This window comes from Acartia tonsa, chromosome 15 (assembly GCF_053477335.1).
Source record: "Acartia tonsa isolate MP-2025a chromosome 15, ASM5347733v1, whole genome shotgun sequence".
Taxonomy (NCBI): Eukaryota; Metazoa; Arthropoda; class Copepoda; order Calanoida; family Acartiidae; genus Acartia; species Acartia tonsa.
In genome coordinates this window covers 16,327,111-16,339,812 of record NC_137274.1, presented here as the reverse complement: position 1 = coordinate 16,339,812, position 12,702 = coordinate 16,327,111, and the positions used below count along the sequence as shown (strand labels likewise).

Sequence of the window (12,702 nt, the reverse complement as noted above, 5' to 3'; positions counted from 1 at the left end):
CGACATCGCGTCATAACTGCAGACGTTAAAAATGTTTTCTACTGCTTCTATGATGAGTAGTTGGAATGCATTGGCCCATAAACAGGCGCAACTCCATGCACAGTTTGACAAAGGTTGTGCAATCAAAGGGTTGGTTGTCTGTTGGATGTTACTTAACCTAATATCCTAGGATGTTAGAGTATTGCATCCTGTTACAAGCTGATCATGCTCTGGATTCTCTAGATAATAACTTAAAAATCGTAGAAGAAACCTTCCTCTTCGAGGTAAGGTAAGGGTTGTATTTTGAAAGAAAATAACTGTATTCCTTTTTCATGAGGTGTCGGGCTCGAATCAACTCGACTTCTAGCACTCCCTCTGGTAGCGGCATCATATAGCTGATATCCTGAATTAGTTAGATAGATAGGTATCTCTCTGGTAGCGGCATCATATAGCTGATATCCTGAAATAGTTAGATAGATAGATAGATAGGTATCTCTCTGGTAGCGGCATCATATAGCTGATATCCTGAAATAGCTAGATAAAAATATAGAATTGTAAGTAAAGGGGGAGGGGGGGGGGGGGTAATGCAACCATCTCGTAACCAATGTATAAAATATAAATGGCACTTAGAATTATTTTAATCAGAAATTTTGCATGAGTAATCCTTGGTAGATCTTTTTTCCCTAAATTAAACAAAAAGTTGGAAAAGTAATGGCTGGCGGCTCAGTCGTTTAGCCATTTTTTAACTATTTTCAAGGCAAATCATCACGAAACCTATCTCCACATACTAATCTTTGCTGCTCTAAAACGTTTTCGGACGGTTCTAGCCGCTAGTTGCTGGTACTAGAAATCTAAAAATGTTTTGTTTGCATCATTTCTAATGATTTAAAGCAAAAATATGTTTCAAAAAGTTGATTCCTACATAATTTATGGCAGATTTGCCCTAAAAATAGCCAAAAACCGGCTAAACGGTTAGTTTTTCAACTTTTTGTTCGATTTAGGGAAAAAAGACTGACATACCAAGGATTACTCATGCAAAATTTCAGATCAAAATTCCAAGTGCCATTGATTTGCTCACTGATTACGAGATGGTTGCATTAACCACCCCCCCCCCCCCTTGGTTCTAAGTTTGGCATAAACCGATCAAATTCCAAATTGGCTCACGAATAAAAATCTGCCCTATGACTTTAATGTCCGTTTGTCCATTTTTAATTATGGATGTTGTCATCCTTGTTATAGAAAATTAAATCCAACCTGAATTCGTTTTACACTCTCCAAAGGAAAGTAGAAGCTGAACCTTTAGAACAAAATGCAATTTTTAACTTCGAGGATTTTTATTAAAATTTTTGAAAGATTTTTTTCTGACAATACTTTTCTTGGGAAATAGTTTTAATAAATTAGGAAATTTATTTCCAGTATAAAGCTTTGAAATCCGCTGGATTAGAACCAGTTCTTAGCCATACTGATAAATCATCTATCTAATATACATATTGTATTATAAAACACTATTCCACTAATAATAAAATAAAAATTATAATAGGTATTAATGCTAGTTTTATTTGCCTGGACCTTCGGCCAATCAAGGCAAAAAAAAACTGAAATTAACTTTTAATTTTTCATTTAATAACCGAGGAAAGCTGTCTATAATACGATGCGATAAATAACTAATAATCAAAATAAGGGTGTATTAAAGGGTTTTGGTAATCTAGTGTTTTTCATATAGGAATTGAGGAGGGGGGGGGGGGGATAAAATGAGGTGGGTAATCCATAATTTAAGATTCTAGGGGGGTAAAAATTAGGGATTTCAAAGTTTGGAGGGTAAACATCCCATTATCATCACCCCCCCCCCCCCGCCCATCCCCCTTGGACGTCTAGACTGAGATAGTGCATTTTTTTTCTCTGTGTGGCAAATGTAATATATAAGATTTAAGGGGGGTAAATATATGGATTTAAAGGTTTGAGGGGGGTAAAATGAGGGTTTTCTAATGTATTTTAAAAGGTTATGTGTAAAATATTTCCCCGTCCCTCTCTTGGACGCCTATGATGAAATGGTGCAATTTTTTCCCTGTGGGGCCAGACAAACATTCTTCTTATTATTGTATCCAGAACACTCTGAATGATATCTCATAATAAATAACTGGTAATTTCTCCTAAAAAGTGCCTAGTTGAGCACTAAGACCCTCTCCCTTTTTTGTCTTAAATTAAATGGGGAGGCGGGTGTGTCACTTTTTTAAAACATAATTAAAAGTCAAATGAACTTAAGTAAAAAAAGAATTACAGCACTGAAGTTTAGAATTGCAGTTGCATTAAAGAGATGCTATGCGGAAATGTGAAGAAATGGCGGCGGAACCGCCGAAAACAGCCGCCTCCCGTTAAACTTTTTGTCTTTTCTTGCCAAATTAAAATATTTTGAATCCTTTGAGACAAACATATTTCTTTTAAAAATATAAGGAAAATGAGTTGTCTCAGATGATTAAAAATGGGAAAAAAGGCAAAACAAGATTTTGGCAGGAAACGACGGTTTTTGACGATAGCGGCGGTGGTTCCGCCGACGTTACTTCACAGTTTCACATTGTTCCTATTAAAATCGACTGCTGTGCCAAATTTCAGTGTTGTAACTCTTTGTTTAAGTTAAGTTCCTTTGACTTTTAGTTTTTGTTTCAAAAAGTGTCACTCCCGTCCCCTCCCTTTAAATAAAATTAAATTTTCTTTTCTTATAGGGTGACTAACCCCCCCCCCCCCTCCCCAAATTTTTTATTTATAATTTTAACAACCCCAAATAAAATTAAGCTTGGACGTCCTTGCCTCTATGATATAAAAATTATCCCCCACAAAGAGAACTTAAATTATAATTATAATGTTTACCCCCCCCCCCCCAAATAAAAATAAGCTTGGACGTGTTTGGAATTCCCCTTATTTTGTTATGAAATTCCTTGATGATATTTGATACTCCGGGAATTTCTCCAAAGTTTGCCATCTTCCCCAAATTGTAATCATACTATGTTTGGAGAAGACTTTATACAATACAATTCAGCAAATATTTACGGAAACAAAAATCTCTTAGAATGATGGGAAAATTCATTTTAACCAGGGGGAGGGGAAGAGATATTTTTGCAGCAGGGAAAAACATGAATCTAGTGCAGAATATACGCCACTGTAACATTCTAAGCTTGCTTTTTTACCCCTTCATTGCTTCAGAGGCTCATAGATTCTAGAGGCGCATTCAGCTTTTAAGATGGTTTTAGGTTATTTTATTTGTAGATGCAGCCACATTAAACTGTAAATTACAGCACCTACTGGTATCCACAGTTTTTTCTTATTCGTTGGCTCAAAGACTAGGTATGGGTACTTTTATATTGAATTTTAAATGGTTGGTTCCAAACTAGTAGAGTCCAAACTTTGTAATTTTGTAAACCATCATTGGGTAAATGTTAGGGATGTATTGTATAAAGTTCCTGTGGCATGTCCATGAAAAATAGCTGAAAACCGCCAACAATTGGAAAACTGTCCATCAAAGGCTTTACTACCAGGCGAACAGTTCCCTTCAGTGATACCTATATATTTCACAAATAAAGGGACAACCAATTAATCTATCAATCAATCAATAAATCTATCAATTTATCTTTACCTACATCACTCTACAAATTCATCTATCAATCAATCTATCAAACAATCTATCAATCAATTTATCAACCACTCAATCTAGCTATCAATTTATCAATCAATCTATCAATCTATCTATTAATCTATCTATCAATCTATCTATCAATTTATCAATTAATCTATCTATCAATTTATCAATCCAGCAATCCATCAATCCATCAACCCATCAATCCATCAATCTATCAATCAATCTATCAATCAATCTATCAATCAATCTATCAATCAATCTATCAATCAATCTATCAATCAATCTATCAATCAATCTATCAATCAATCTATCAATCAATCTATCAATCAATCTATCAATCAATCTATCAATCAATCTATCAATCAATCTATCAATCAATCTATCAATCAATCTATCAATCAATCTATCAATCAATCTATCAATCAATCTATCAATCAATCTATCAATCAATCTATCAATCAATCTATCAATCAATCTATCAATCAATCTATCAATCAATCTATCAATCAATCTATCAATCAATCTATCAATCAATCTATCAATCAATCTATCAATCAATCTATCAATCAATCTATCAATCAATCTATCAATCAATCTATCAATCAATCTATCAATCAATCTATCAATCAATCTATCAATCAATCTATCAATCAATCTATCAATCAATCTATCAATCAATCTATCAATCAATCTATCAATCAATCTATCAATCAATCTATCAATCAATCTATCAATCAATCTATCAATCAATCTATCAATCAATCCATCAATCAATCTATCAATCAATCTATCAATCAATCTATCAATCAATCTATCAATCAATCTATCAATCAATCTATCAATCAATCTATCAATCAATCTATCAATCAATCTATCAATCAATCTATCAATCAATCTATCAAACAATCTATTAATCAATTTATCAACCAATCAATCTAGCTATCAATTTATCAACCAATCAATCTAGCTTTCAATTTATCAATCAATCTATCAATCAATCTATCTATCAATCTATCTATCAATCTATCTATCAATCTGTCAATCTATCAATCAATCTATCAATCAATCTATCAATCAATCTATCCATCAATCTATCAATCAATCTATCAATCGATCTATCAATCAATCTATCAATCAATCTATCAATCAATCTATCAATCAATCTATCAATCAATCTATCAAACAATCTATTAATCAATTTATCAACCAATCAATCTAGCTATCAATTTATCAACCAATCAATCTAGCTTTCAATTTATCAATCAATCTATCAATCAATCTATCTATCAATCTATCTATCAATCTATCTATCAATCTATCAATTAATCTATCTATCAATTTATCAATTTTACAATTTATCAATTTATCAATTTATCAATCTATCAATCTATCAATCTATCAATCAATCTATCAGTCGATCTATCTATCAATCTATCAAACAATCTATCAATCAATTTATCAATCAATTTATCAACCAATCAATCTAGCTATCAATTTATCAACCAATCAATCTAGCTATCAATTTATCAATCAATCAATCAATCTATCTATCCATTTATCTGTCAGTCAATCTATCTATCCATTTATCTGTCAGTCAATCTATCTATCAATCAATCACTAAATTACCTCACTAATTTGGCATCCAAGATTTTGAAGAGTAAAAGAAACAGTAGCATCACCCTGCGGAGCATCAATACTTATAACCTTTTACCTTAGACCTATAGACAATGGTCTTGCAATCAAAGGGTTGGTTGTGTCTCTCCTCTAGTTAAGGTACTTGAGTGAATCGAGAAGGGAGTGAGAATTTATATCAGTAGCAATTTATCTTGGAACAGCTGATCTATGAGAAGCTTTACCACAATGGAGAACCAAATCATCAGTCTAATGGTTAAATAAACTTTTCACTGCACCCACAGACAGAAAGACACTGATACATCTTATTACTTTTATGTTATAAATAATATAGGTTGGTACCTATTCATTTTATAAAAAATATAGAAAGGTAGGTAGGTATTGATTTGATAACTAAATAATATAGGTATTTAGGTACCTATTGATTTTATAAATAATATAGGTAGGTAGGTAGGTATTGATATGATAAATAATATGGGTAGGTATTGATTTTGTAAATAATATAGGTAGGTAGGTAGGTATTGATATGATAAATAATATGGGTAGGTATTGATTTTGTTAATAATATAGGTAGGTAGGTATTTGATAAATAATATAGGTAGGTATTAATTTTATAATTTATAGGTAAGTATTGGTTCCTGGTAAACAAACTGAATGTCAATAATAATTTCATCAGTGCTTGTATTCCTGTGTGGGGCAGAGGTGTCTATCTAAACAATTTTGAGGCAATTCCGACGGTTTCCCCTAAAGTGCCTTGTTGAGCACAGAACTTGTGTTTGTTTGTTACTTGTTCATTTATTTAGGTCAGGTTGTGCTAATTAAGTTATATTGGGTAATGGATACTAGGGAAAAGACAATAGAAGATTAAATGATGTACATCCCCTATGATGATAAACAAAATCATCCCTTCTGTAGATTAAAACTATTGGTTGAAAAGTTTGGATAGTTATAATTTCAAACCAACCAATCAAAATTAGATAAAAATATGCAAAGTTTTTTAACCAACAAATAATGTCAAAATGGTTTTAAATATTGGGTACCAGTGATATTACACTGGGAATATAGATTTTCTTCACTACTAATATCCAGACAATGGATGTAGAATAAATGTGGATATTATGACAGGGGAAAAACTGTCATCAATTTAGGTTGCTAACATGGTACCAGTTTATTGGTCAGTTTGTATCCAGTAGAAGAAGAGAGAAGGGGTAAATAGGGTGGAATTATTTTAGTCTGCTGCAAACTTTAATTTATTGGAGGACATGAAGATCTGGTGTAAGATCACGGGTAATAATTCATCCATTATTCAGACTTATGGCATCAGTGTGTCACACAGTCTAATGCCCCCACCTGCCCTGGTAATTATAGAGTTCCTTTGCAACTAACATCCAAACAAAAACTGTAGCTCAACACGTAGTGCATCTGCTCATAGTTGGGCAGGTGATAGGTTCGAATCTTAGCCCAACACTGCATCAGCATACAAAAAGACGTTAAAAGTGTTTAAAATGTGCGCGACATTAATAGTTAGATTAAGGGGAATGCCTTGGTTCATAAACAGGCGCAACTCATTACCATGCACTGTTAGGACTTCAAGAGAAAGGACATGCAATCAAAGTGTTGGTTGTCAAAGGGCTATCATCCAGACACAGCTCTGCCCCCACCTGTCATAGACCTTGATTCCTCCAATAGTGGCTGCCACAGTCCCGAGATCAAATCTTTTCAACTACATAATAATAGACAACATTCAAAAACCGGTTCTATGCTATAAAGAAAAATTACAGGGATGTATGGGGATAAAACAATGACCAATAAATAAATGTACATCCCCATTGATAAATTCTGTAGATTTAAATCAGTGGATGAAAGGTTTGGACACTCAACTTGATGAATTAAGCCAATCAATATTCAATAAAAGTCCCCAAAGTTGTTAACCCAACAAATAAGAAAACAATAATATAAAACTTTTTGGACTAGTGTAATTAGGAGTCCAATGTCCCCACTTTCCCTGGGAAAAATATTATTTGTATTAAAATTAAAAAGTACAGTTAATTGTTTTTTTTGTAAGATAAGAAAATGTGTAAATATAGTTATTTATTGCATTGTATTACATATTTATAGAAGTTTCCACAGATATTAAAATGAAAAATAATAAGATAAAACAAGTTTTCTTAGCCCTGAAGGTCAACAAAACAAGAGGTATTGCTTTTATAATTTTTAATTTAATATCCGTGGGAAATCTTCTCTAATTATAATACAATATTATACATAATAAAAATAATGAAATTGAGTGTTTTGAATGTTCCTTGAAGTTAGACAACTCCATGAGTCTGAGTCTGTCCAGAATTTTGTTGATTTTTGGCTCTACTAAGTGCTTGGCAACCTGCTGGGCCAGGCTGGCACTGTGTGGCCACACTCGTCTTAACAGGATAGGTTAGAGATAATTTTAGTTCAGGTTATCATCATAAAGAAAGAATTAGAGAATAAAATGGAATTTATGAATATCAGAAAGAATTTGTTAAAATCTGGAAGATTTTGTGAGAATAAGGAATGATTTGCGAGAGAAAGGAATGTCATGCAATCAAAGGGTGGTATTTATACCTGATAATGGTGTTGATCCACTCACACTTCTCAACGTCAGGATAGGCCACCCAGGAGGGGAGGTCACCAAAGGTGAAGCCTTCCTCTTTTATCTTCTTAACATCCTCCTAAAAACAAATAAGATTGCGTACAATAAAAATGAGGAAAAGGAATATGTAAGAATTAGAAAGAATTTGTGAGAATTAGAAAGAATTTGTGAGAATTAGAATGAATTTGTGAGAATTAGAATGAATTTGTGAGAATTATAAAGTATTTGTGAGAAAAAGCAAGATTCAAAATTGACCCTACTAAAGGAGGGGTAAAAAGAATGAAAAATATGTGGTGGGAAATAAAATGTCAAAACTAAGAAAACTGAAAATATTTTTTTCCACTTTTCTCCCCTCCTTGATGTAAAAAACTAAAATAGTAGGTATGTAATAGGGGGGATAATATGAAAAAATGAAGAGATCTGTAAATATGTTTCCATTTTTCCTCTTCCTTATTAATTAAAAAAAAATTAATCTTGTGCAGAATATACACCCCGGACCTGGGAAGATTTTAGATTTTATTGGAAGAAAACAAGAAAGATTATGTACAATAGAAGCAAAGCAAGTTCAAACTTTTAAGAAAAGGTTGGAGTTAAAAAAACTTTTTTATTTTATAGTTAGTATGTTTTTCAACCTATTTTTTAAAAAAAATTCACTATTCTAAGGCATGAAGATATATTTCGATTTTAGCAATAATTTTCGGTATTATCCTCTTCAGAAATTTTTCTCAAAATTTGACAATTTTTATACCCCCCCCCCCCCCCCCAAGAAAAACAGCCCCCTGGCCTGCCTAGCCGCGGGCGCTCGGCCCCCTAGCCTGCCTAGCTGCGGGCGCTCGGCCCCCTAGTCATATAACCTAACCTAACCCAGTCATATAGTCGGGGGGGGGGGGGGGGGGGGGGGTATAAAATTGAAAAAAATTCCTAAGAGGATAACACCTAATTTTCAATTCATTTTGTCTCTTGTAGAGGTGTTCAATTAGTTAAGTGTCCATAAGTTTCAACCACTAATTGTAATCTACAAAGGGGGTAATTTAGTGTATTATCATAGGGTATTATGTGTTGACCCGCGACCGTGGCTCAACACGTAGCGCATCCGCTTGTCGTCGGGAAGGTGTTAGGTTCGAATCTCGGTCCGACACCGCATCATAACTAAAGACGTTAAAAATGGTTCCCACTGCTACTATGTCAGATGCGCGACGTAAATAGTTAAAATGGGGGGAATACCTTGGCCCAAAACAGGCGCAACTCGTTACCATGCACAGTTAGGACTTCTCAGACAAAGGTCTTGCATCACATAGAGTTGGTTGTCTGTAATGTACTATACCACTGGTATGAGGTGAAGGACCAAGAGTCTGGCCTTGAGTTGACAAGTTGACTGTTCAGTCCAGGTGCAACTCACCCATACGACATTAGCAACATTATCATAGGGTATTATGTATAATTGGTAACCTGAAGGATGGTAAATAATAAGCTTGGAGTATCCCGTCCTCTAAAGACTATCCTTTGTATAATTCAGGGTTCTAAAGGGATAAGATAAAGACTGATTGATGTTCATTCCCAATGATAATACACAAAATTACCTTTTCTGTATATTATATTTATTACTTGAAACGTTATAACACTCAACCCAATGAAACAACCAATAAAATTTCAATAAAAGACCCGAAATTTGTTAAACCAACGAATAAGAAAACGTTAGGTAATATAAAACTTTGGGGACTAATGTGTAAAAAAAAAAAACCCCAATGTCCCCTTCCTCCCTGGGTATAATTGTTAACCTGGAGGATGGTATCCTGGAGTGCCAGGTGGCGGAATTGACTTCTGGACAGGTACAGTAGGAACAGCGAGATAATCCAGGCATAACTAAAATAAATAAATACATACATATAAGCCGTTTTCACTCCACAGGGGGAGCATAAGCCGCTGGCAATTTGTCAGTGTTTCTGTAACAATGTGGCTTTTTTTATGGATATGGGATAGGGTTGTCAGCTCTAAGCCCTATGATTGCAGTGTAAAGCGTCCATTTGTCCATCAGACAACCAACCCTTTGATTGCGCGATCTCTGTCTGAGAAGTTCTAACTGTGCATGGTAGTGAGTTGCGCCTGTTTTTGGGCCAAGGCATTCCCCCTACTCTATCTATTTATGTCGCGCACCTGACATAGCAGCAGTAAGAACAATTTTTAACGTCTTTAGTTAAGACACAGTGTACGAGATTCAAACCTGTCAACTTTCCCGATGACAATCGGATGCGCTACGTGTTAAGCCACGGTAGCGGGTCTAACTAAAATACAACCACAGTTAATTAGAATACCTAATGATTTGAGGTAAGCAATTTCTAGCATTGTTAAGTGTCTGTCTGTAATGGTTAGCTCTTGTTAGAATTGTCCTATCAAATCTAACTTTGCATGATGATTTCTATGACAGATCAATTTAGAAAGCGTAGCATCTCTAATATAGTTAACAGAAAGTCTGTAAGTCTATTTAAAACATGCTTATTTTTTTGCATTTTGACAACATTTTTGAAATACTGATTCTTCGGACAACAAGGTAAAGTGTAATAAGCGAGGTAACTCTATATTAAAATCCTAAAAATGAAAGTATGTCTTTTAAGCTTTAACTGTATCTTATATTTACGCATTTTTGCAACAAATATATGTGCAATTTTATGTAGACTTGTTCTACTTGTATAAGACACCCTAATGGCTATCACAACAAAATGACACTCTAACAACCTAGGATAACTAAGATGGGTAAAATCTTTTCTGTCCAAACACCCGGGGTATTATTAGTTTAAATAACACCCATCAGACAACAAACTCTTTGATTGCACGACCTTTGCCTGGAAGTTCTAACTATGAAAGGTAATGAGTCGCGCCTGTTTGGAGCCAAGGCATTCCCACTTCTCTAAGTATTAATGTCGCGCATCTAACATAGCAGCAGTAGGAACCATTTCTAATGTCTTTAGTTATGATAATACGACCATAGTTAGATCGCCCCTAGAGGTAATGGGAAGTATCCTGCAAATACAAAATCGTTCTTAAAGCTATAGAGATATCAAAAACCCAGGGGAAAAAAACTTATATATTTTATAACCTACTTAAGTTTATAACTTTCTTTAGTCATGAAAAATATGGAGTGGGGGAAGGTTTTTTTTTTCATGGAAGCTTAAAACTTCGTGAAATTCATCATATAAGAATGATTTTATCATTAATAACCTATCCTCTCAGTCCAAAGATAAAGCCTAGGTGCCAGGTTTACGCAAATGTGTCAAAACTTCCCCACCCCCCCTTAGTCTAAAACCATCCAGGGACCTTCATTCAGTAGTTATCGCAATCTTAAGTTACAAACAAAAACTTTCTATAATAGGACAGGAAAGTATACGCTTGCAAACTACAGTTACAGGAATATGCTTGCCAAGTTTAAAAACAATAAAACAATTCTATTAGTAACATGTCTAAATTAACAAAAAGAGCTATCCATTACAGAAACACAGATCCTTTTTCATATAAAAAAAATGTATAAAATAAACCGTCTAATAATCATTAGGTATAGAGTTGTTACGCTTTCATAATCATACCTAACTGTTACAGGAATATGCATAATATTTCTAACATGTCTAAATTAACACCTATAAGGACGTATAGACAGACCTATCCTAATTATAGAATATGTTTAAAATGGACCAATAGACTTTAGTTTTATTAGGTATTATGTACCTAGTTGCTACGCTTTAAATCGATAGAACAATTCTAACATGTCTAAATTAGTACCTATAAGAACAATCCTATTATAGACGTACAGACAGACTGGGTCTAAATATAGAAAAGCAATAAAAAATCATATTTTCAAACAAGGGAAAAGTAGGTTGCGTGTAAAATCCCTAAAAGTTGTGTGTTTTAAGTTAAAAACAGTGGTAGAACGATAAAAAATTATATTAAATTTTTTTAAAATTTGTCTATTGTTCTTTTCAATAAGAAATACACATATTTAGTGAATATTATTGTTCTACTACTATTTCTAAGCCTTAAAATACACACCTTTACGGAATTTACCCACAACCTACTTTTCCCTTTATGAAAATAAGTTCTTATCCCTCGCTGACTTATAGTTGTAATTGTCCCTAGACATGTGAGCATTACACTCAGCACTAAAGACCAATATTAATACCTGAAACCTAAAACTCCCAGGAGATAAATGCTTGTCCACTCTACAAATTTAACCAAGCTCTCCTCGTATTCGTTCAGTAATACCTAAAACAAATAGGAGTCAGGGGAAAAAAACTTGAAAATCTAGGAATCGATCTAGCACCCCAATTGATGGGCATATCTTAATCAAACTTGGTTAAATTAGGCAGAATGTAAACTTACTTAATCCCTAAAAATAACAGCTGTCTATCTTGAATATGAGCCGATAAAATCACGTTTGTCCCATAAAGTTACAGTCTTACAGACTGACGGACAGAAAAAGTAAATTATAGAGTAGCTACGCTACCAAAATATCCTTTAAATGTTGGGGTGGAGGGTTAAATGAAAAATGTCACAAATTATTAAACCTTGGGCTCGAACAAAGAGGATTCAATACCTATTGAAGTAAAAATAACAATCCTAAAAATATGTAGGTACTTAACACTAGATTTGGCGGAAGTCTTAACCCCCACCGACCCCATCCCCACACAAAAAAACCTTGAAACCGTTTAAAAATTCCATGCCGTTGCTAGGTAAGGTATTTTTTTTACATGTTACACACAAAATGTGGGTTACTGCCCTACTAAAACAATAAGGAGGGGGGGGGGGGGGGTTAGATAGAAAGATAAAGAGATGGTTAGAAAGATAC

General features: G+C 34.0%; 2 protein-coding genes across 4 annotated transcripts in view; both read right to left on the bottom strand.

Moving 5' to 3' along the window:
• Positions 1-12,702, bottom strand: part of LOC145307471 (uncharacterized) — a 200,207-nt gene that overhangs the window by 62,671 nt on the left and 124,834 nt on the right. The window lies entirely within an intron of this gene.
• Positions 1-12,702, bottom strand: part of LOC145306817 (extended synaptotagmin-3-like) — a 38,874-nt gene that overhangs the window by 25,845 nt on the left and 327 nt on the right. For both annotated transcript variants that reach the window (XM_080149111.1, XM_080149112.1), the window contains exons 2-13: positions 12,037-12,119; positions 9,647-9,731; positions 7,841-7,947; positions 7,547-7,659; positions 6,904-6,967; positions 5,884-5,929; positions 5,237-5,293; positions 3,437-3,533; positions 2,914-2,979; positions 2,047-2,093; positions 1,234-1,278; positions 307-382 (exon numbers count right to left, since the gene is read on the bottom strand). In XM_080149111.1, the coding sequence (XP_080005237.1) occupies positions 307-382; positions 1,234-1,278; positions 2,047-2,093; positions 2,914-2,979; positions 3,437-3,533; positions 5,237-5,293; positions 5,884-5,929; positions 6,904-6,967; positions 7,547-7,659; positions 7,841-7,947; positions 9,647-9,731; positions 12,037-12,119 (886 nt within the window). The remainder of the gene's footprint in view (positions 1-306; positions 383-1,233; positions 1,279-2,046; positions 2,094-2,913; positions 2,980-3,436; positions 3,534-5,236; positions 5,294-5,883; positions 5,930-6,903; positions 6,968-7,546; positions 7,660-7,840; positions 7,948-9,646; positions 9,732-12,036; positions 12,120-12,702) is intronic.